Source organism: Myxine glutinosa, chromosome 11, assembly GCF_964187855.1.
Source record: "Myxine glutinosa chromosome 11, kmMyxGlut1.1, whole genome shotgun sequence".
Classification (NCBI taxonomy): Eukaryota; Metazoa; Chordata; class Myxini; order Myxiniformes; family Myxinidae; genus Myxine; species Myxine glutinosa.
The window spans coordinates 72,658,381-72,681,636 of NC_136271.1; the positions used below are offsets into that span (position 1 = coordinate 72,658,381).

At 45.2% G+C, this 23,256-nt stretch overlaps 1 protein-coding gene across 5 annotated transcripts in view; it reads left to right on the forward strand.

Moving 5' to 3' along the window:
- Nucleotides 1-23,256, forward strand: part of LOC137436765 (dihydropyrimidinase) — a 71,134-nt gene that overhangs the window by 11,525 nt on the left and 36,353 nt on the right. For all 5 annotated transcript variants that reach the window (XM_068130840.2, XM_078786761.1, XM_078786762.1 and 2 more), the window contains 5 exons: nucleotides 4,115-4,273; nucleotides 5,252-5,431; nucleotides 14,442-14,631; nucleotides 20,063-20,219; nucleotides 20,966-21,107. In XM_068130840.2, the coding sequence (XP_067986941.1) occupies nucleotides 4,115-4,273; nucleotides 5,252-5,431; nucleotides 14,442-14,631; nucleotides 20,063-20,219; nucleotides 20,966-21,107 (828 nt within the window). The remainder of the gene's footprint in view (nucleotides 1-4,114; nucleotides 4,274-5,251; nucleotides 5,432-14,441; nucleotides 14,632-20,062; nucleotides 20,220-20,965; nucleotides 21,108-23,256) is intronic.

The window sequence follows — 23,256 nt, forward strand, 5'->3', positions numbered from 1 at the left end:
GTCCCCCAGGGACACACATCATGTTACATGTCCTACGCATGTGTTACGGATTCGTCACTTCCGCCTTTGTTGTTATTATATCCAGTACTTGTAGGATTTTTAGTTTCAGGTAATATTGTTGTAAAGATTTTTGTGTGAAATGGAGATGACTTTAGTAAAAGGTAAAAATAAATGTTTGTGGTGGAAAAAGAAAAACACGGCAAAGAAACCGGAAGGAGGTAGAAGAGGAAAATCCGAGGGGGGGAAAGAGACGGCCGTAAAAGAGACAGCCGTGAGTCGCATTGAGGCTGCAAGCGGACTCCCTTGATATTGGTCACGAATTAATTGAGGCTTCCCGTGAAAGGGATTGCCCGTGACATCGTCCCATATTGCAATTGCAATTAAACCTGCGTCTCGGGTTTTGTTACCAAGTGTAAACTATTGTTGGCGGGAAAGCAAACACCTCCATTACAGGCCGATCCCCCATTTTTCCTCGAGGAGACCGTTTGCCTGGTGCATCGTGTTTTGTCGTTGGGATTCCCATATCGACATCATTGTGTGGATTGCCGTTGGTTTCCATATTGGCTCAATTCCCACATCGACCTCTCACCTCGTCGGCAGCCACGCCGATACCTGCCTGTTGGTCTTTCCGTTCTGCATGACTTCGACCTTCACCCAGCGTGGGGATTCGTGCATGACTTTGGGAGTGGTGCATTATACTCACGTTTGGCGTATTGTGAGTTTATTGCTTTGAGAGCATTGGGGAATGATGGTACCATCATATGTATTGTTCATTTGATTTGATGCAAGTGATATTTTCATGGTACTTTCTTGAAGAGTGTTATTATTGTGTATGTGAGAGTTCTTAATACAATTACTTGTTTTGTTCGACACAATTGCATTGGTGTGGTTTTACCATGGTTTATTAGAACACTCAAAATAACAAATCTTTCTGCCGCATTCCCTCTCGAGCCTGAAGGGCACCGTAACCGGAGTTTGGGGAGGTAACACGTAAAATAAATTGGGGGCTTGTCTGGGATTGAATTCCCTAACATTCCCAAGTTTGACAATTTTTGTGTGAAGGTTAACAGGCTTGCTAACTAATAGTCACAATGGTGTTTGACGTGGAAAATTTTGTGACGTCGCCTAACAAGGCACAGTTCTAGGCGTTAAAAAGATCGAAACTTAGGACGTTGGCCAAATACTGTAACTTGGAGGTTTGAGTCAATATGAAGAACACAGAGATTCAGACGTTGGTGGTAGAATATTTAGTGGGAGAGAGAAAATGGAAAGAGGTAACATTATATTGGTTACCAGAAGAAAAAGGAAATATGGAGCTCTGGAAAATGGAGATGCAACTGCAGAGCCAGGAAAGATTAAAAGAGTTGGAATTGGAAGAGAGGAGACAGCAACGAGAGAAATGAGGAGCAGAAAAGGAACGAGAACTCGAGGAAAGAAAAGCAGAAAAGGAACAAGAACTCAAGGAGAAAAGAGCAGAAAAGGAACAAGAACTCGAAAAGAAAAGAGCAGAAAAGGAATGAGAACTCGGGGAAAAAAAGAGCAGAGGAAAGGAAAGCTGAAAGGGACTTAAAGGAACAGGACATGGAGTATCAGAAGGAAATTGAACTCTCTCACCATCACCTGGTGTTGGCCTAATGGTTAGGGTGGCGGGCTTGGGATCCTCAGGTCCTGAGTTTGAATGCCGTTTTATTAACGCCAGGTGGTGTTGACTCACCCTGTAATCCTTCCGAGGTCAGCAAAATCAGTACCAGATAACTAGTTATAGAGAAGCATTGCATCAGCGGCAGACGAGCCCACAGAAAAATGATGCAACCAGCAGCTGGGTGGCTGCATACGAACCACCCACTTCTCTCACCCATCATCTAGTTCCAGTGGATACGTAATGCATAGATGGCCTCAAACGCCAGACAGTCAGATTTCGACCCTCGGTCAGCCTGGTTATCTGTTACTATAATGTAGCTATCAAGTATGTCATGTGCATATATGTACTGTATGTATGTATGTATGTATGTATGTATGTATGTATGTATGTATGTATGTATTTTGTATGTATGTTTGTATATATGTAATATGATATCAAGATAATGTGTAATATGTAACCAAGATATTCTAGTTTTGTATGTATGCCCCCGTCGACGAAGTCGCCGGAGGCATTATGTTTTCAGGTTGTCTGTCCGGCTGTCCGTCCGTCCGTGATAGGTTTTCGTTACCGCGATAACTTGAGAACGGCTGAAGGGATCTTAGTCAAACTTTTGTGCAGGTAGGTATAATGAGGTAAAGATGAACTGTTTAGATTTTGGGGTCATGGTCAAAGGTCAGAGGTCATGTTAGGTAAAAATCCTGTTACCGCGATAACTTGTGTACCAGTGATGGGATTCTGACCAAATATGGTACAGTAATGTAGAATGATGTAAAGATGAACTGATTAGATTTTGGGGTCAAGAGGTCAAAGATCAAAGTCTGTAATATGTCTATAACTTGAGAATGGCTGAAGTGACCTAATTCAAACTTGGTACAGGTATATATAATGATGTAAAGATTAACTGATTATAATTTGGGGTCCCAAGTTCAAAGGTGAGAGGTCATGTCAGGTAAAAATGTGATAACTTGTGAACAGCTGAAGGGATTGAAATTAAAACTTGGTGCAGGTATGTATAATGATGTAAACATGAACTGATTAAATTTTGGCGTCAAGACGTCAAAGTACAGAGGTCATGTCAGGTAGAAATGTGATAACTTGAGAACAGCTGAATGGGATTTAAATCCAATTTGGTACAAGTATTGTAATGATGTAATAATGTGGGCGGAGACATATCAGTCGACGACATGATGTCCAAGAGTGCCGTTTTAGTTTAAATTAATTTTCTGAAGGTTACAATGTGTAAACTAGAAAGAGCAATCAGAGATTGCAGACCCTTGCCAGTTCGTCTTTTCAGTGGTTTTAAGGCTTTTGTGTGAAAACAAATATGGCGGCCGAACCACGTGACCGATGCCGTCATCATTATTATTTTTTCTCCACCAATTTATCCCTAGATGACACTCAAGAAATTTTATATTGATCGGATGAAGTTTTATACTCGTCGAATTATGACGTCATAATGGAGGTACCTATGACATCATCATTAACATATTTTATTCCCCATGGAGAGTTCTTTACAATGAGCCATGTCTCAATTTTTTCTATGCTTTTGGAGATATAGATGTAAAGTTTTTCAGTTTTTCCATGATGGCGCCCATACCATGTGACCTATGACGTCATAACTATCATTAAAAACATTATACAGGTGGAGTTGCGCCTATGGTAAAAATTTTCTGTCAATTGGACGAACGGTTGCAGAGAAAATCATGTTTATTCTGTGCGGACAAACAAACAGACAGACAAACACTCAAATGCAATACCCTCTCATCTGGCGAGGGTTATAAAGATGGAAAGGTCTGATTCAATGCATTTGAATTCCAGGCCATAAGGCAACAAAAGGTGAAAAATTTAAAAGGGGGTGTAGACTTTCTATCGGCACTGTGTGTGTATATATAAATATATATTTTTTAATTTGTTTTTTTTTTATGTTGAAGGCTCCAATCACGGACTATATAGTCGTCATCGGGGCTAGGCCTTAAATAAAATAGAAGAAAAGTTTCTGATGAAAAGTGCATGATGTTTGTTTGCAAGAAAGAGAGATTCAAGCTAGCCTGGTAGCTGTAGTTTGAGACAGAAAGTAAGACCAGCAATCCTAACACGGAGAGTTTAAGATGGTTCTGGGCACCACTTTGTCACTCCTACATCCGAACGGTAGTACTATCCTGAGTGGTTGCTGTCTGCAACCTACTACCTAAATGTATGTATGTAATATGTATGTAATATGTATGTAATGTGTGTAATATGTATGTAATATGTATGTTGCATGTATGTAATATGTATGTATGCATAAGTATTTAATATGCATGTAATGTATATGTAATATGCATGTAATGTATATGTAATATGCATGTAATGTATATGTAATATGCATGTAATGTATATGTAATATGTATGTATCTAATATGTATAAGTAATATGTATGTATGTACCATATCCTCAATAAGGTGAAGCTACCTCATCATGTTAATTGTGCAGGCTGCCGTGGCGGGCGGAACCACCATGGTCCTGGACTTTGCTTTGCCGGTACGTGGGGAGTCTTTGCTGGACGCGTACAGGCGCTGGAGGAGCTGGGCAGATCCCAAAGTGTGCTGTGATTACTCGCTACATGTCGGTGTCACATGGTGGAGTCCACAGGTATGTTTTGAATTATGCACTTGGTGACTCCACATATGTTGGATTTATGGTGGTGTGTATAACTGTGTAGCAATTTCCTGCCATTGGTGTGTGTGTGTGTGTGTGTGTGTGTGTGTGTGTGTGTGTGTGTGTGTGTGTGACTCCTCCCCCAACCAGGCACCCCCTGTAATTACCTTCGCAAAAGCGGAAGGTTATGTTTTGATCGCTGTGTATTTATTTGTATGTCTGTGTGTGTGTGTGTATGTTATTCGCATAACTCAAAAAGTATTCAACCGAATTGCATGAAATTTGGTGGGATGATTGGTTATTATACGGGACACATTTGATTAGATTTTGGGAGCAATCGGGTCAAATGTCAAGGTCAAGGTCACGAAAAGGTCAAAATCGTATTTTTGTTGTTCTGTTCCCTACACTCCCATGCCAAGTACAGAACAGTAGCTGCGGCGAAGGTATGCGCTCTACCGAGTGCCCGTTCTAGTTAAAGTTGTATCGGTGGTTGATGGGGGGTGTATTTTTCAATGTACCAGAAATTCACTGCCATCCACAAATCGTGGTTCGCATCCACAAACCATGGACCAGATCTGGCAGCCTCCATTGATGTTCCTGGGAAATTCACTGATGAAATGGCTTTTGCTGCTTAGTGGTGAAATTGGTTCCTCCATACATTGATGTGGAATGAAAAATCCAATTGACGATCACGTTTGGCATTTCGCAGTTTTTGAAACTTGTCATATTTTCTCCTCCTAATAATATGGTGATGTTGGGTTTTGATACTTTCAGTTTTGAACTGTAAGTAATGGATCAAATTTTTTGTAGGAAATAGATCCGTGCATTGTTAACCGCACTAACCATTTTGTTTATTTGCACAGATATTGAGAAGTGTTTGGAAGCTCAGTAAACTTCCTCATTTTCTTTTCTCTTATTACAATGAAGTCGGTAAGGAGAACCAGTGCATGCTGTACGTGTTGTCCCTCCCAGGTTGGTGAGGAGATGGCTGAATTGACGAAGCATCACGGAGTGAACTCCTTCAAGATATTCATGGCCTACAAGGATGTTTTCATGCTGAGGGACCCAGAAATGTGCGCAGCGATTCGCCATTGCAAGGCACTTGGTGGCCTAGTTCTGGTCCACGCTGAGAATGGGGACATGGTATCTGAGGTGTGTGATGGTGAGAGAAGGAACGACCATTTGAAATTTGGTGTGAGGGCTGCCTATATGTGGCATTGGGTGTGGCGGCTTTTGGTGTCGGCCGACACAAGCACAGAAAGACACTGGAGGTTGAGTCAAGACACAATTCGGAAATGGAGGTTGAGTCTTTGAATTTTGAAAGTCTTTGAATTCGAGTGAAAGTAAAACCAAATGAATTAGAATGACACTCGAGAGAGCGCGTACCTCCGCCAGGCTAAACAGGTTACGTTTTGTGTCTCACTGATAGGCCAGATCTGGATGTGGACCTTTTTTTTTGTGTACAGAGTCGAGGCTCGTGAAAGAGCTAACATTTATCAAACAAACAAATCAAACAAACAAGCAAACAAAGTATATAAAAAGGGGAGGGGTCGACAAGATGGGGAGAGAACGGAAGCACACAAACACAACATTTGAGAGCAGGGACATCGGGAGATGTTTTTGGAGGGAGAGGGCCTGGGGGGAGGCAGGATAGGTATAAAACGCAAGGACACCAAGGACCTCCAGGAAAGAAGTCAAAAGTCACCTCAAAAAAGTGGATTTGGGGTGAAATTAGCGGGGGTAGAAAAGATCAAGGTTTTGGATGGGGGAAGATAAGAGATGGTGGTGAACAGCCGTTTTAAAGACCTGGAGGGAGGAGTGGGATTGAAGAGAGTGAGGGAGTTTGTTCCAGAGGCGGGAGAAAAGAGGAATGAAGGAGTGAAGGTGAGCAGAGAGTCTTGATTTTGGCAGTTTAACCAGAAGAGCGTTGCAGGCAGATGTTGTGCGACCTGCAGGAATATTTGGGGGACAGAGCCCAGAGAGAGCTGGGGGAGTAAGGCCGGAGAGGAGTCGGAAGAAGACGGAAAGACCACCAACCTGCCTGCGGTGATTAAGTGAAAGGCCCTCGGAGATAGCGTCATCGCGGGAGATTCCAATGATTCTGAACGCTTTTGTTTCAACAGCGTGAAGACGAGCTAGGTGTGAGGCAGGAGCACCAGCCCAGAGGGGAGAGCAGTACTCCATTGAGCTGCAGATGAAAGCCTTGTATGTGGTGAGGAGCTCAGGTGTGCCAAGGAAGGACTTTGCACGACGGAGGATGCCCAGTCGGCGACTGGCTTTGAAGGCCAGCTTGGAAATGTGGTTTTCCCAGGAAAGATCATGGCAGATAGTGAGACCCAAAAGCTTGAGTGACAGAACTTCTTGGAGAGGATTATTCAGAAAGTATATGGGAGGGTTGTCCAGTCGGTCTTTTCGGAGAGACATCGTAAGAGTGTGAGATTTGTCAGGATTGAAAGACATGTTCCACTTGTTTGCCGAGTCTGTGATTTTGTCCAGGTCTGCAGAGAGTGAGGAGGCTGCAGACTGCCGATCTGAGGGATGAGGAATGGAGCGGCAGAGAGTGGAGTCATCAGCAAAGAGATAGAGAGGATTTTCAAGAGAGTCAGAGAGATCATTGATGAAGACCAGAAAAAGCACAGGGCCCAGAACACTGCCTTGGGGAACTCCAGCCTGAACAGGAAGAGGAGATGAGAGAAACCCATTCATGGCCACACGTTGACGACGACTAGAGAGGAAGTCCGCCAGCCATGCGTGGAGATTTCCATGGATACCAAAGGAGGAGAGTTTGGTGAGCAGAGCGGGGTGCCAGACCGTATCGAAGGCACGTGATATGTCGAGGGAGACAGCTCTAATTTCCTGTTTGGCATTGAGGACCTCCATCCATTGTTGAGACACCAGAAGCAGCATGTCCAGAGTAGAGTGACCTGGTCTGAAACCAAATTGGTGATCAGAGATCAAGCCATTGGAGAAGAGGAAAGATTTCATATCCGAAGCAATGATGGATTCCATGATTTTGCTGATAATTGGGAGAAGGCTGATTGGTCTGTAGTTGCTAGGATCTATTTTTGCACCTTTTTTGTGCAAAGCGGTGATGTTGGCTGATTTCCAAGCAGATGGCAGTTGACCTTGAGCAAAAGAGAGGATGAAGAGAACAGAGAGCGGGAGTGAAAGAGCAGAAGAACAGGATTTTAGGACCCGTGAGCTGATGCCATCAGGTCCAGTTGCAGAATCAGAGTCGAGGGTTGACAGAAACTTTTCCACCTTGTCAGGAGGAAAGGACACGGAGTCCAGGAGCAGCTGGGTATGACTGGGTATGGTGGGTACAGAGAGGGATGGGTTTGGGACACAAGATTTAGAGGCAAACACAGAGTTGAGGCATTCAGCTTTTTCACGTGCGGAGTCAGCTGTGTAGCCATTTGAGGTAAGGGAGGGGATGGAGGGGGAACAAACACCAGAAACAGATTTGACCAGACGCCACCAGGATTTGGAAGAGGGAGACAGATAAGAGAGTTCGGTCTTGAGAATGGAGAGATATTGTTTCCTGGCTCTCCTGAGGGTGGACACACACTTGTTTCGGGCTTTGTGAAAGGAAATGAGATTTCCTTCCGTTGGATTTGCTTTCCAGGAGACGAAGGCAAGTTGTTTCTGGGCAACAGCCTCACCACAAGATGCCGTGTACCATGGACGGGAGGAAGGGTATGACAACTGAATACGAGATGGGATAAATCTGTGCATGAGAGAGAGCAATTTACTTTGGAAGAATTCCCAGGATGAGTTGATGGTAGAGGTGGTAGAGATGGGAGACCAGTCCAGATGATTGATGGCTGCTTGAAGACCGTGCCAGTTGGCCTGAGTGAAATGCCAGACTCGTCGACGCTGAGCAGGCTCCCTGAGAATGGTCAGAGAGATGTCCACTTTAACAAGGACATGATCAGATGATCCGATTGGAGCAGAAGAAGAGCAGCAGACATTTTCAGGGAAGTTAGTCATAACCAAGTCCAGAAGAGAAGATGCTCCGTTGACTGAGATCCGGGTTGGGAAATTGACAGATTGTGTCAGTCCCAGTGAGTCGCAGAAGTCCTTTGCTGAGGAGCCATGGCTGGTGAGAGAGGTACCCACACCCAGCCAACTGGCATGGTGACAATTGAAATCACCACATATGAGGAAGAGAGAGTTGGGATGAGTAGATAGAAGTTGGTCCATATTATCAGACAGCGAGATGTAGATAGAGTCATCACTGTTTGGTGGACGGTACAACACACATATGAACAAGAGGTGGGAGCGAAGGGGAAGCCATAGCCAGAGGTATTCCTTGGGGTGAGGTGGAGAGAGTGCAGTGCAGGGTGAGTGAGGAAGAGAGTTTTTGATAAAGATAGCAACCCCACCTCCAGGACGAGGCTCAGGTCTATCATACCGGAGGAGGGCGTAACCCGGGAGAGATACTAAGGAATCAGAGACATCATAAAGGAGGAAAGTTTCTGTTAAGCAGATCACGTCTGGTTTGACAGAAGCAACCTGTATGGAGAGATCAGTTAAGTTTGAACGAAGGCCCCGGATGTTTGAGGTCCATACCGTTAATGAAGAGGAAGGGGGAGCATCGGATACAGAACAGGGGGGAGGAGGGGTAGGGTAAGATGTGGAAGAGGTGGAAGAGGTAGGGAGAGCTGTTGAAGGTGTGTCAGAGATTTCAGAATAGCTCGGAGAAAGGGAAGGATGGGGCGGATAAAAGGTTTGATGGTGATTGGGTGAGGCACAATGAGGTGTTATTTGAGGAGGGGGAAGAGCGAGGCAGAAGGTTGGGGGAGATGGAGGTGAGAGTTGGAAGGGGGAAGAAGCGGGGAGGATGCTTTGAGGAGGGGGAGTGAGAGGGGGGAAATTGAGAAGAAATGAGGATGTGGAGATTTGAAGGGGAGGGGCGAGGGGGGAGTTTGGGAGGGAAGGGACAAGGGGAGGGATTTGAAAGGGATGGGATATGGGGGAGATTTGGAGGGGCGGGGTGAGGGAGGAGTCTAGGAGGGGAGGGGCGAGGGGGAGTCTTGGAGGGGAGGGGTGAGGGGGTAGTTTAGGAGGGAGGGGGCAAGGGGGAAGATTTGAAAGGGATGGGTGATGGGGAGGATTACGAGGGGAGTGGAAAGGGGGAAGATTTGAAAGGGATGGGTGATGGGGAAGATTTGGAGGGGAGGGGTGATGGGGAAGATTTGGAGGGGAGAGGTTATGGGGAAGATTTGGAGGGGAGGGGTGATGGGGAAGATTTGGAGGGGAGGGGTGATGGGGAAGGTTTGGAGGGGAGGGGTTATGGGGAAGATTTGGAGGGGAGGGGTGAGATTGGATTTTAGAAAGTGTACGATTAATGGGAAACGAACATTTATTGCAAAATGAGTTTCTTGTGACCTTCGAGTTAAAAATACGTTTAAGGACGCTGGATGGAGGATGGAGTGCAGGAGAGTTTAGGGAATGTAGAAAAAAGGCACTATAGGAGATGGATATTTTTTTTGGGATGAATTGATTTGGTGAGCAAGTCGAAAGCAGCCTTTTAAAGAAGAAGAAGAAAAAGGTGTTATAATATATGACGGAATACAGAACTTGAGGGGAAAGTGTAAACATTGAAGGTTAATAACAGTGAAAACTATCTGGGGAAATGGGGGAGAAACACGTGGTCGAAGAACGAACAAACGAATAAGAATGAATAAACGAATGAGAACAAAGAATAAGAACAGAGAAGGAAATGTTTTTTTTTGCTTTTTTTTTAGTTGAGATTTTAAACAAGGAAGTAGGCTATGAGGTGAAAAGACTGGGAAAACAGAGAACGAAAGTTATTGGAGCACAAAACGATGGACCGCTGAGAGAAAAACAAAGCCTCAAGGTTGTACACTGTACAAGGCCTCAAGACACGACACGAATTAACACGATTTTCAATACAGGTATGAAAGATTTGCACCGAAAATCTTCCTCGGGACACAATATACGGACACACACCATAAAATAAATAGTTATAACGAAAATACAAATGGGAACAATTACTTAACTTCGATTTCAAATCGCTCGCGACGCGGCAAACAGACGATTAATTTATGAAAGATAAACACCGAGAAACTTCCAAGGTGCACACTAGAACTTCACACACCGAAAGATAAATACAGTTTCGACAAAATACAATTGTGAACAGACTTAACTTTGAAAACGTGGAGACCGTGTGGAGCTTCGAAAATCCCTGCCGCCGTCTCCAAGATCTCGCGAGATCAAAATCAAATGAACCAAAATCGACCTGAATCAAATGAACCGACCTGAACCAAAATCAAATCGGCTTGTTCTAGTCACCAAACAAACTCCTTTTACCTTTACCACCTCTTGTTACCGAACCAACTCTTGTTACCGAACCAACTCTTGTTACCGAACCAACTTTTGTTACCTAACCAACTCTTGTCAACTAGCCAAGTTCTTATCAACTAACCAAGTTCTTGTCAACTAACCAAGTTCTTGTTATCTAACTAAGGTTTTGTTACCAAACCAACTCTTGGCACCAAACCAACTCTTGTCAACAAACCAAGTTCTTGTCAACTAACCAAGTTATTGTCACCTATCCAAGTTCTTGTTATCTAACCAAGTTCTTGGCACCAAACCAACTCTTGTCAACTAACCAAGTTCTTGATATCTAACGAAGTTTTTGTTACCAAACCAACTCTTGGCACCAAACCAACTCTTGTCAACTAACCAAGTTTGCTATCTAACTAAGTTTTTGTTACCAAACCAACTCTTGTCAACTAATCAAGATCTTGTCATCTAACCAAATTCGTGTCACCTAATCAAGTTCTTGTCATCTAACCAAGTTCCTTTTACCTGTATTTCACCTGTACCTGTGAAATGCCAATTGGACAGTTTATAGTCGGGCCTAGAATCAAGCCCAACCTAGACAGATCAAAGGTAAGTGCTCCACCTCTGCACCATCCTTTTGTACTTGTCCGAGAATACAAAACAGTGTAAGTGCGTTTCACCTCTTCAGCCCGTGGTAATGGTGGGTTGAGCCGTCTATTTGACGGATCTCAGGGTTCACCGCCACCAAATTGTCGTTATCTCTACTGCCTTCTTCTGCTGTTCTCCTCCACGTCCTTGATGCGTGTCTGCTCGAACTCCCTCATACAATCAATGCATTAACTGCGCCACTTCCCACGATCAAGGGAAATTCCCCCCCATCAGGTCATGCTGATCTTGCACCGTTTGAAGTTGGCTTTGAGCGAATCTTTGTATCGTTTTTTGGGGTTTGCCAATTGATCTTTTTCCTTATGCAAGCTCGCCATACAATAATGCTTTAGGCAGACCCTCCATCCTCAAAGGTCCTCCAAGATGGTCCTCCATCCTCACTAGGTGCCCTTGAGTACGGATCAGGTAGGATTTGATTTTGTCCAACCGCATCAGGACAGGACCTTTTTGTTTGGGACTCTGTCTTGCCAGTGAATGTTCAAAATTCTCTTCAGGCACCTCATGTGGAAGCTGGTTCAAATTCTGCACATTACGACGAAAGGGCGTCCAGGTCTCACAGTCGTATAGTAAGGTGGATGTTACGACTGAACGATAGGTCAGGTCAGGTATGGGAGCATGCGCCGGAGCAGCGCGTCACCGCATCCACTTTCCGACGGTACTGCAGGGGCCTCTGTCTGGCCATCCCCCAGGATGATACCTGGCCCATCCCTCTCTCCTTGAGATGCCGACCAACCTGCTGCAACCACGAGGCACATAGTCGGCCCGTTGGCCTCCTCCACTCACGAGGCTCCCTTGCTGACACTACCTGGTGAGCTGGATCGGCATCCGGAAAACGAGCCACATGTCCATACAACCTCAGCTGACGCTCACGGACCATACAGGAAACAAATCTCATCTGAGTCTCTCTCAGCTACTGGTCGTTGGACACAAAGTCCGACCAGCGATAGCCAAGGATTCTCCAAAGAGACTTGGTTCCAAAGGCATTAAGTCTCATTCTCTGGCCCTTGGTAAGGGTCCAAGTCTCGCATCCGTAGAGCAAGACTGGAAGCACCAAGGGCTTAAAGACTCTGACTTTCGTTTTCCTGCATAGATACCGACAGTACCACACCCATGATCCAGTGAATCCATGACTCCCCAGACCCGACCCAGACGTCTATCAACCTCTGGCTCGCAAAATGCGGAGACATGAATAACACTGCCAAGGTAAGTGAATCTCTTCGTGACCTCGACATCTTCGCCAAAAACAGGCACAGACAAGACAGCAGCATCCAAGATGTCATTGAACGATAGACGCTAATCTTTGTGGCTAGTGACACGCCATGGGTGAACCACAGCCGTGGGATAAGCCGGCCAAATGCAGAACTCGCTTTACTGATGCATGATGTAATTTCGACAAGGGTGCAGTCATCAGAGATCAGCAGCTCTTTGATGGGCATCAGTCAGACTTTTGTCTCGGCTTTAAGATTGCTGAGGTTGAAAGCGCTGCCATCGGTACTGAAGTACGCATTGACTCCCTCAAGACCTGATATCCCGAAGGTTAAGCATGTATGTAAGTACATTACACAAAGGATACTTCTATTACTCTTGAAGGAATTCTCCAGCCTTGATACACATATGTCCCATCAGAATGTTAGCAATCTTGTGTCTTCCATGTGGAATTCCTTAGGGCGTGTGTGGTGTGTATCCAGTGCAGAACATCAATTTTAATAACCTCGTTCTTCCACCCTCTTTGTGATCAACTTGCGGCCATGTTGATTGATTGTTTATCACTTGCACTGAAGCAGGAAACACGTGATTATGGATGTTGGTTACCATAACTATAAAGGGAAGTTTCCTCAAAAACGATTACCGTAATTACTCTGCCTTTAATAAACTAGAGCTTCCAGGGAAGCAGAACTCAACTGAACTGACTGGACAAGTTAACGGACGACGGACGCCGGAGGGTTCAGTATGTGATGAACTCGTCCAGTTGAGTTAACAAGTCCAGGTATAATTTCAAATACCCTCTGAAGGACAACCTTAACCTTCAGTGTTTTGAGATTTTACTTCTCCCTTTTGTTGTGATGCATTTAAACGTCCCCACATTTCCGTACGTATTTTGTGAACGCTACACACGTTGGTCCATGTGTTAATGAAGGAGCTTTTATATGGTGTAGAGGTCACATGTCTCACATATTACGATACTCCCTACACCACACCTCCCTCATTATGATTATGAGTAACCCAGTCCCCATGCTTTATCATTCGTATTCCTGTGGTTCTCATCACCACAGGGGTTCGACCCATCATCCGAAGGTGGCACGAGGAGCTGCAAACCTCAGGCGAACAGTGAGGCGGGCGGGGGATGGGTGGACTGGGGTGGGGAAGGGAGACACATGAAGAATGAATGATGGCCACATACCCAACTACCTCTTTATTGAGAGCTTTCCACTGGCAAGAGACCAACTGGGCACCCGCTTCTCCATTCCCAAGATGTGTGCAAGAGGGACACGAAAGCCATTGAGGCAAACAACCCCGTTATGGACAGGAATACCTTGAGATGATCCGTCAAGGTGAATGAGGACTGAAGAAAGAAGACTTCATGGAAAAGACTTTGTAGTGTGTCCATTAAAATTGCCAGTCAACATCTGTGAGTGCAGCAGGGTGTGGAAGAGATTGCCACTCAAGGATCGACCTTTACAGACAGACCTGTTCCAAAAATTTGAGACTGGCCTTCTAGTGCATACCTTTTGTCCTACGAGACAGACGGACATCTGTGCATGCATGGCAGAAAAAAAAGAAAAAAAACACCTTTAGAGGCCATTTTCCCCCGCAAGCGGGGGTTGGCCTTTTTCGGGCACCATGGTTGTTGTTGTTTTTCGGTCCCCTTTTTGAAGCAATGTTTTACGGCCGGATGCCCTTCCTGCCGCCAACCCTGTTTGTCGCCTTTTACGACAAACAGGGAATTACCAGTGAACTGATACTCAAATTAGCCGACCTCGGAAGGATGACAGGCTGAGTCAACCCCCCTGGCGTTAATTCAGCGATCGACCGGGATTCGAACCCAGGATCCTAGGATCCTAAGCTGTCACCCTAGCCGCTAAGCCAACGCCAGGCTCAGGCATGCATGGCAGAGTACAATCATATTGCAATGCAGATATACCTTGCATGAATGGGCTTAACTGTGTCATATTCTCTGTCTTAGGGTGTAAAGGAAGTGCTGGCTTGTGGGGTAACCGGACCAGAGGGCCACACGCTGAGCCGTCCGGCTGAGTTGGAGGCAGAGGCGACGGGTCGTGCGGTGGCCATAGCCAGCCAAGCTGGCTGTCCACTCTACGTTGTACACGTGATGAGCCATGAAGCAGCGGATGTTGTAACTGCTGCTCGCAAGAAGGGTATACCATTGACAGTTTTGCTTTCTTTTAGACTTAGCTTTGTGAACCTGTTTCCGCTGTCATCCTATGTAGATACCCTCCTAAGCACAACCTTAACCTTCAAAGTGTTTTGAGATTTTACTTCTTTATTAAAAAGCACTAAATAATCAATGTATTTATCAAACATGATCTGAAGGAGGAAGGTGGGGGCCCTCCTGGGTTCTAGGAGGAGGTTGCACACAGTTGTACAACGGGAAATGATATTAGGGTACATCATTGCACTTTTATATGAATACGAGCTGAAGTTCCCGGCGTTGCCTCGGGAAATTTAATGAAATACAACATAAATTAAATTTGTGCTCTTGACAACAAATCATTGCAACCTCAACATACGATTTTCACAAAACATATTACTCAGTCACTCCCGGGGAAAACGCAGGCAGTGTATAAGCAACATACTCACTCAAAGCTTGAACACAAAGTGTTATTATAAACCTGTGTACAGCAATATTTTTAACAACAGGTGCATGTGTAAACACTATGATAATTACATTTGTGTTGTTGTCAACACATTATGAAATACAACCTCACCATACGATTTTCACAACACATAATTTGTGCTCTTGACAACAAATCATTGCAACCTCAACATACGATTTTCACAAAACATATTACTCAGTCACTCCCGGGGAAAACGCAGGCAGTGTATAAGCAACATACTCACTCAAAGCTTGAACACAAAGTGTTATTATAAACCTGTGTACAGCAATATTTTTAACAACAGGTGCATGTGTAAACACTATGATAATTACATTTGTGTTGTTGTCAACACATTATGAAATACAACCTCACCATACGATTTTCACAACACATATTACTCAATTGCTCCTGGGGAAAAACCTAGGCAGTGTATAAGCAACATACTCACTCGAGGCCTGAACACAGAAGTGTTATAATAAACCTGTGTAATGCAATCTTTTTAATAACAGGTGCACCTGAAACACTATAATAATTAAATTTGTGTTGTTGTCAACAAATTACGAAATACAACCTCAACATACGATCTTCACAACACATATTACTCGATCGTTCCCTGTACATGGACATTAGTGGACAATTGTCGAACCCCTATGGTATATGAGATTTGAACTTGTATCATAATCCTGTTATTCCAGATAGGAACGCCTACAGGCCAAACTGAAAATCTCTCCTTCGATGCTCTCTGATAACATGGCCGCTGATAATACTACAATCATCGGCCACCGATTGGTGTGTTTTTGTCTTTTACAGATATTATAAGATTTCATATGGCACGGGAAGCCCCTAGTGTTGGCTTAACGGTTAAGATGGCTGGCTTAATATGTTGGGGTCTTGAGTTTGAGCCCCTGTTGTGCCGTTGAATTAACACCAGGTGGGTTGATTCAGCCTGTCACACTTCCGAGGTTGGAAAAATGAGTACCAGCTTACTGAAAACAGGGGGCACTGCATCATTCCTGCCCCAACCTTAGACTTGAGCCAAACTCCCCCTGGCGAACCCCGCAAGAATGTGAGACTTCAAAACAAAGCATAACTCACCGGCCATGACTCTTCAATCGTGTAACGATGAGGAGGTGAGGACGAGCGGATGAGGGGTTTCACTGTACTGTTTTTGAAAAGAAGATTACAGAAGAAGCACGGGCCCCTCAAAATGAGGGCCATAGATTGTTTCGCTGATAAATTCCTCACTTTCTGTCTGTTTTCACGTCTGGTGGGCAAACACTCTAGTAGTTCTTTTCCATCTCTTAAACTGGTTGACCCTATGAGATTAAGGGTACCAAGAAAGGACTTTGTATGGCAGACAATCCTTGTGACATTGTGACCTTAGAGCCTGCTCTGACAATGTGACGTTCTGAAGATGAGTGAGGAATCTGTGGAGTGGGACAAATGTTCACAACCTGTACATCTATAATGAACCAGATGAAGGATACAGCCTGGATTTGGTGGACAGACTCTCCATGGGTGGAAAAGCTCTTCCTTTGGGTACCTTGGGGTCTGAAATCGCTAAATGACAATCGGATGTTTTTTTTTTCTTTTCCAGAAGCTCCTTCCTTATGTTTCTGCCTTGCAAATTATAAGATCCACAGTTATAAGGTTGCAACATGTCAAGGTCTTTGAGGTTTTCTTGTCCACGGAGCCGAGGAATATAGTTCACCCTTGAGTGCAGAGTTTGGTGGAATCCATTCCCATCATTTTTGTATTTCAAAGCGGTGGCCATGTTTGATGTGTTTTGGATGTATTAGAGCTTAGTGGTTCTTAACCTTTTTAAAGGCGCCGAACCTGAACGAAACCCACCGAACACTCGCGGAACCCCTAGAATTTCACAAAAAATTTAAGAAGAATTGCATCCTAATGCGTTTTCTGTTCTTCTTTTTGGGAGGCGATCTGGGAAATGTGTGGTTTTGTTTTGGCAAGGGCCACCCTCAAATCATTTTCGTATGCAAGCCTGCTCCTTTTCTTTGTTTTAATGTCCACCAGTTTCGAAAATGCACGCTCGCAGAGATACGTTGTAACGAACGGCGTGAGGATCTCAAGGGCAATTTTAGCGATGTGAGGATACCCTTCCATTTGGCGGCACCAAAACGTTGAGAGCATTGTTGTGCCGAAGAGTTGTTGTTGAGTCTGGCTCTGCTGAAGTTCGATGAGGTCGTCGAGGTATTGGTCGTTGACATCTGCCGTTGCAACGTCGAAAGTAAACAGCTGCCGCACCCATGCTGGGTATTGCTCTTGGTCGGGGAAGATCGTATTGCTCTTTTCTTCAGATTCGATGACATTCACTCCACCGCCCTGCATCTGGCAATTGAGATGATTGAGTGCGTCGAAGATGTCAGCCAAGTACGCCAAGGCGAGGATGAACTCTGACTCTTGGAAGTTTGTTGCATGGCAATGCTGGTGTTCTCGCAAAAACGGGGCTAATTCTACATGCAAGGCAAAAACACGGCTCACTACCTTCCCTCGTGATAACCATCGAACGTTAGAGTGGTAGAGAAGGACTTCGAATTCAGAGCCGATTTCATTGCACAGCTCTTTGAAGATGCGATGATTCAGAGTACGGCTTCGCACGTAATTCACAGTTTCAACGACGATTTTCAGAACATTGGCCAGTTTTGGAGGCAGAGTTTTTGATGCCAGCGCGTGTCTGTGCAGGACGCAGTGCGTGACGATGATGTGTGGTGCATCGGCCTTCACCAGCGCTCCAAAACCGGAGTTGCATCCCAGCATGGCTGGAGCTCCATCCGAGCAAACTGCAGACACCATGTTCCACGAGAGGTCATTGCTTCTGAAGAAGTCGTCCACAAGCTTCTTCACATCAGCTGCCTTCGTCGTTGTTGTGAGAGGCTTGCAGAACAGAAAGTCTTCCTTGATCTCGTCTCCTTTGACATAATGCACAAATAAGATGAGCTGGCTCAAATTCGAAACGTCGGTGGTCTCGTCGAGTTGAAGGCTGAATTTCGTCGGGCTCGCAACTAAATCTGCAACTACCTGGGCGAGGATGTCGTCGCTCATGTCGTCGATTGTGCATCTGATGGTGTCATTTGAGAGTGGAACGAGAGACGACTTGTTTTCAGCAGCTTTTCCCAGCATGATGTTGGCCATCTTCAACTCGGCCGGTTTGATGAGTGTCTCGCCATCGGTGTGCGGTTTGCCCTGCTTTGCGATCAGGTACGCAACTTCATACGACGCGGTGAGGATCGGTTTGTCAATTGGAACGAAGCCGAGAGTGGGCAAGGTAGCACTTGCGTCGAATCGGACTCTCTTCAATTTGAATTCATCCAGCGTTGCGTCTTTGTACTGCCCCTCGCCGTGCAGTTTTTTGAAGTGTTCCCGTAGTTTTGCTGGTGCTAGGCTGGAGTTGCTCAACTTGACATTGCAAAGCATGCATTGAGGACGCTGACTTCTGTCCCGTACCGCACGTAATCCTCCGACCACTTCCTTTTTTTGCTCGACATACTGCAAAAAAAACAAAAACAAAAAAAAGTACTAAACTGATCTTAATTGAGTTCGGGCAAATAATTATATGACAAAAATTTAAAAAGGAACATGCTTAAATATAATCAGTACCCCTCTGAAAACTGAGAAATTTAAACGAAGAAAACACAAGTTATAGTTACGATGACGGGATTTATTATCTACTCAACTCTGTGTAACCTCAAATCCCATTATAATATTACATAGAAAACTGTGAATTGTTAGTTTTTAATTGCGACCAAAGGAGTTATATCACCTCCACCTAATTTTCTGAGTAATTCAATCATATTTTATAATCACCATCCATTTTTGACTTCAATATAACTCTGAACTCGCCCTGCATATCCACAAACATTTCCAACTTACTTTGCAATTAATCAGTAACTCCAAAGTAAGGCACGGCCAATGACGCACGGCACACGGAAAGCTAATCGAGGCTATTCACTGGAATTTCCGAACACCTGCAAAGTCCAAAATCCAGTAAGTAAGTAAGGAAGTAAGCACCATCAACAGAATAATTAGCAAGTTGCTCATTGATTCAACTTGCTACAGTCAGTGTGAAACAACTTATCTTAAACACAGACCAGATAAACCATGAATGGGATGGGAATACAATTACAAATAACACTTCCATTCGTTCGTAACATAGATAGCAAAATAATAATAATATTAATAATAAGCGTAATTGCACATAGATTGAAAATTGATACAAAACTTTCAAAAAAAAAAAAAAATTGCAATGCGTTTCGGAGGACCGATTGCAACGCATTGCCGATTGCAAAATTGCAACGACACTGGCTCACTGAACCCCTGGGGTTCGGTCGAACCCAGGTTAAGAACCACGGTATTAGAGGCTGAGGTTCTGGTCATCATCGGCTTCTTTAAACAGGAGGTCGATTGAAGGATCTGTTAGTTTCTCATCGAAGATGGCACAGCTTCTGTCTTCTCCAACTTTCATAAGTACAACTCTCACCATGCTGTGCACCAATCTCCAGCCCCACAAGGACAGATGCTCCATAGAACGTGTCTCTATAAAATTTCTTTAGTACTTCAGGACCAAATTCCATAGAACTGTTCCATAGAAATCCTTTAGAAAATTTCTCCAGATGATCGATAGAACTTGTCTTGAAATTTTATAATACTTTTTTCTAACTTTGGACCCTTCTCCCTATAACTGCATCTGATGAAGTTCCTTCCTCCAGGAAAACAATATAACCTTTTGGAATAATTACGAGTTGCTGTGCCTGGGACATTGCAGTTTGATAAGTGATTCTTAACAAAATCCTTCAGCGATATGTAAACCAATTAGAAGTCATTAAGAACTTGGGAATCTCAAGGTTTTAGAGAGATGGGTAAGATGTTGGCACCCGGAATTTGAAAGATGAAGGGTGCAGGAGTGGTCTGTGCCGTAGTCGCACAAGTGGGAATTCTGTGTTCCGGTGAGCAGGCCAGATCGTGTTTGGTGAAGCGCTGGCGGCGGGTTTGGGAGTCGATGGAACGCATTGTTGGCATAAAGATTGGCGCCATGCTGCTGCTTATGTGATGTCTCCTCCAATTCGCCCAGATCCCAGCACACCTGCCCACCTCATGGACCTTTTGGCAAAGTGAGCTACTACACCCACACACCTCTGACCTTGCCAATACTCCTCATATGACCAACTCTCTCACACACACGCGCATCACGGAAGTGCTGCCGAACCAAAATGTGCAATATCTGCCAAACAAGCCGAGGCCTCACCTCATTTGTGCTCCTGTTTTCCCTTGCCCATGTGGTTTGTCTTTTCCATCTTGCAGTAGGCCTTATGTGTCTCACTATAACCCGACATGTCTTTCTTTATGATATCATAAGTCGACAAGTAGAAGGCTTGAACTGATCAGTATGAAATTTCTTGAGCGTGATCTAGGGGTAAATTGGTCGAGAAAAAAAAAATGATGATGTCATCGGTCACGTGATTCGGCAGCCATATTTTTACGGCGTAGCCCGAAGGGCAATGCTGTTTGGAACAAACAGTGTTTGTCTGTCTGTCTGGTGTATGTATGTATGTATGTCCCTCACAAAGGTCCACCAATCAGAGCTGAGGATCTGGTCACATGACAGGGCGATAGCAGATCCAAGCCTGGCTACACCGTTGTTGGACTATCGGTTTTGTTAACTATCACCTCCATTGCAGACTGGCTTTCCATTGGCTAAATTCCTCAATTTGTGCCTCACTTCATCTCGGTGTTGCCTATCATCCCGAGCAAGGTATATTTCCGTCATGTAGAAGCTCTTGGACACAAATGATGTCTCCAACATAAACTTGTACTCATTCGATCTCCTCTTTCTCCTTCATGTTGGAAACCCTAACAGCGATGGTCTCTCTGTGACGGCCACCGATAACTGCACCTTCACAGGAGAGCAGAAGGCGCTTGGAAAGGATGATTTCTCGAAAATTCCAAATGGAGTAAATGGTCTGGAGGATCGTTTGTCCGTCGTCTGGGAGAAAGGAGTGGTTTGTTGTTTTTCATTTTTCTCTTCTTGTATTCACTCTCTAATGGTGATCAAAAGTCTCAATTCGCATCTCACACGTGTAATCTGCAGGCCTTGGCCGTAGCTCCACAACCTTACCAAACTTCCCTTGAGTCTCGTTTTCTGTCGAAAATGATTGGTGATGCTGAGAAAGGACAAGTGATGTTAACAACAGCCTCTGATGCTCAGAGGAATTGTCCAATGAATAGGCCTGACCTGGGAAGGCCATGTTGAAATCCTCCACATTGGCTTTGTTAACTGGAATGAAAAAAGGAGGAAGTTGATACTACCATGGTGTCCTTCTCACATTAATGCCTGAAGGACATCTGCACCGTCGCAATTAAATAAATGTCAACCTCAGTCATACATCGTCATATAGCTAAGAGGTAGCCTTCCTATGGGCTGGCAGGATAGCCCAGAGTTATGTGCCCTCCAAGCCTATCCTGGCCTATCCAGACGCAGCTATGGACTCTCATCCTGGTATTTGGATAAATATTTGGATATAAACTCCCACCATTGGATGAAAGTTAAACTGGGTGTCTCGTATGATGGCAGTTGGTGATTTATGTTAAAGCACAACCAAACCGCACCACCCCAGCATAACCAAGCCACACCGCACCACCTCAGCATAACCAAGCCACACCATACCAGCATAACAAAGCCACACCACACCACCTCAGCATAACCAAACCACACCACCCCAGCATAACCAAGCCACACCGCACCACCTCAGCATAACCAAGCCACACCATACCAGCATAACAAAGCCACACCACCTCAGCATAACCAAGCCACACCGCACCACCTCAGCATAATCAAGCCACACTGCACCACCTCAGCATAACCAAGCCACACCGCACCACCCCAGCATAACCAAGCCACACTGCACCACCTCAGCATAACCAAACCACACCACCCCAGCATAACCAAGCCACACCACCCCAGCATAACAAAGCCACACCACCCCAGCATAACCAAGCCACACCACACCACCTCAGCATAACCAAGCCACACTGCACCACCTCAGCATAACCAAGCCACACCGCACCACCCCAGCACAAGCAAGCCACACCACCCCAGCATAACCAAGCCACACCACCCCAGCATAACAAAGCCACACCACCCCAGCATAACCAAGCCACACCACCCCCAGCATAACCAAGCCACACCACCCCAGCATAACAAAGCCACACCACCCCAGCATAACCAAGCCACACTGCACCACCTCAGCATAACCAAACCACACCACCCCAGCATAACCAAGCCACACCATACCAGCATAACAAAGCCACACCACCCCAGCATAACCAAGCCACACCACACCACCTCAGCATAACCAAGCCACACCGCACCACCTCAGCATAACCAAGCCACACTGCACCACCTCAGCATAACCAAACCACACCACCCCAGCATAACCAAGCCACACCATACCAGCATAACAAAGCCACACCACCCCAGCATAACCAAGCCACACCACACCACCCCAGCATAACCAAGCCACACCGCACCACCTCAGCATAACCAAGCCACACCGCACCACCTCAGCATAACCAAGCCACACCACACCACCTCAGCATAACCAAGCCACACCGCACCACCTCAGCATAACCAAGCCACACCGCACCACCCCAGCACAAGCAAGCCACACCACCAAACCCAAGCACAACCAAAGTATACCGCACCACCCCAGCACAACAAAGCCATGCCACCGCAGCATAACCAAGCCACCCATCGACATCTCAGCAAAACCAAGCCTCACCTCACTACCACTGCACAATAAAGCTATGCCACCATACCCCAGCACAACCAAAAAATACCACACCATGCCACCCCAGCACAACCAAAAATACCACACCATGCTACCCCAACATAACCAAAAATACCACACCATGCCACCCCAGCACAACCAAAAATACCACACCATGCTACCCCAACATAACCAAAAATACCACACCATGCCACCCCAGCACAACCAAAAATACCACACCATGCCATCCCAGCATAACCAAAAATACCACACCATGCCATCCCAGCATAACCAAAAATACCACACCATGCCACCCCAGCACAACCAAAAATACCACACCATGCTACCCCAACATAACCAAAAATACCACACCATGCCACCC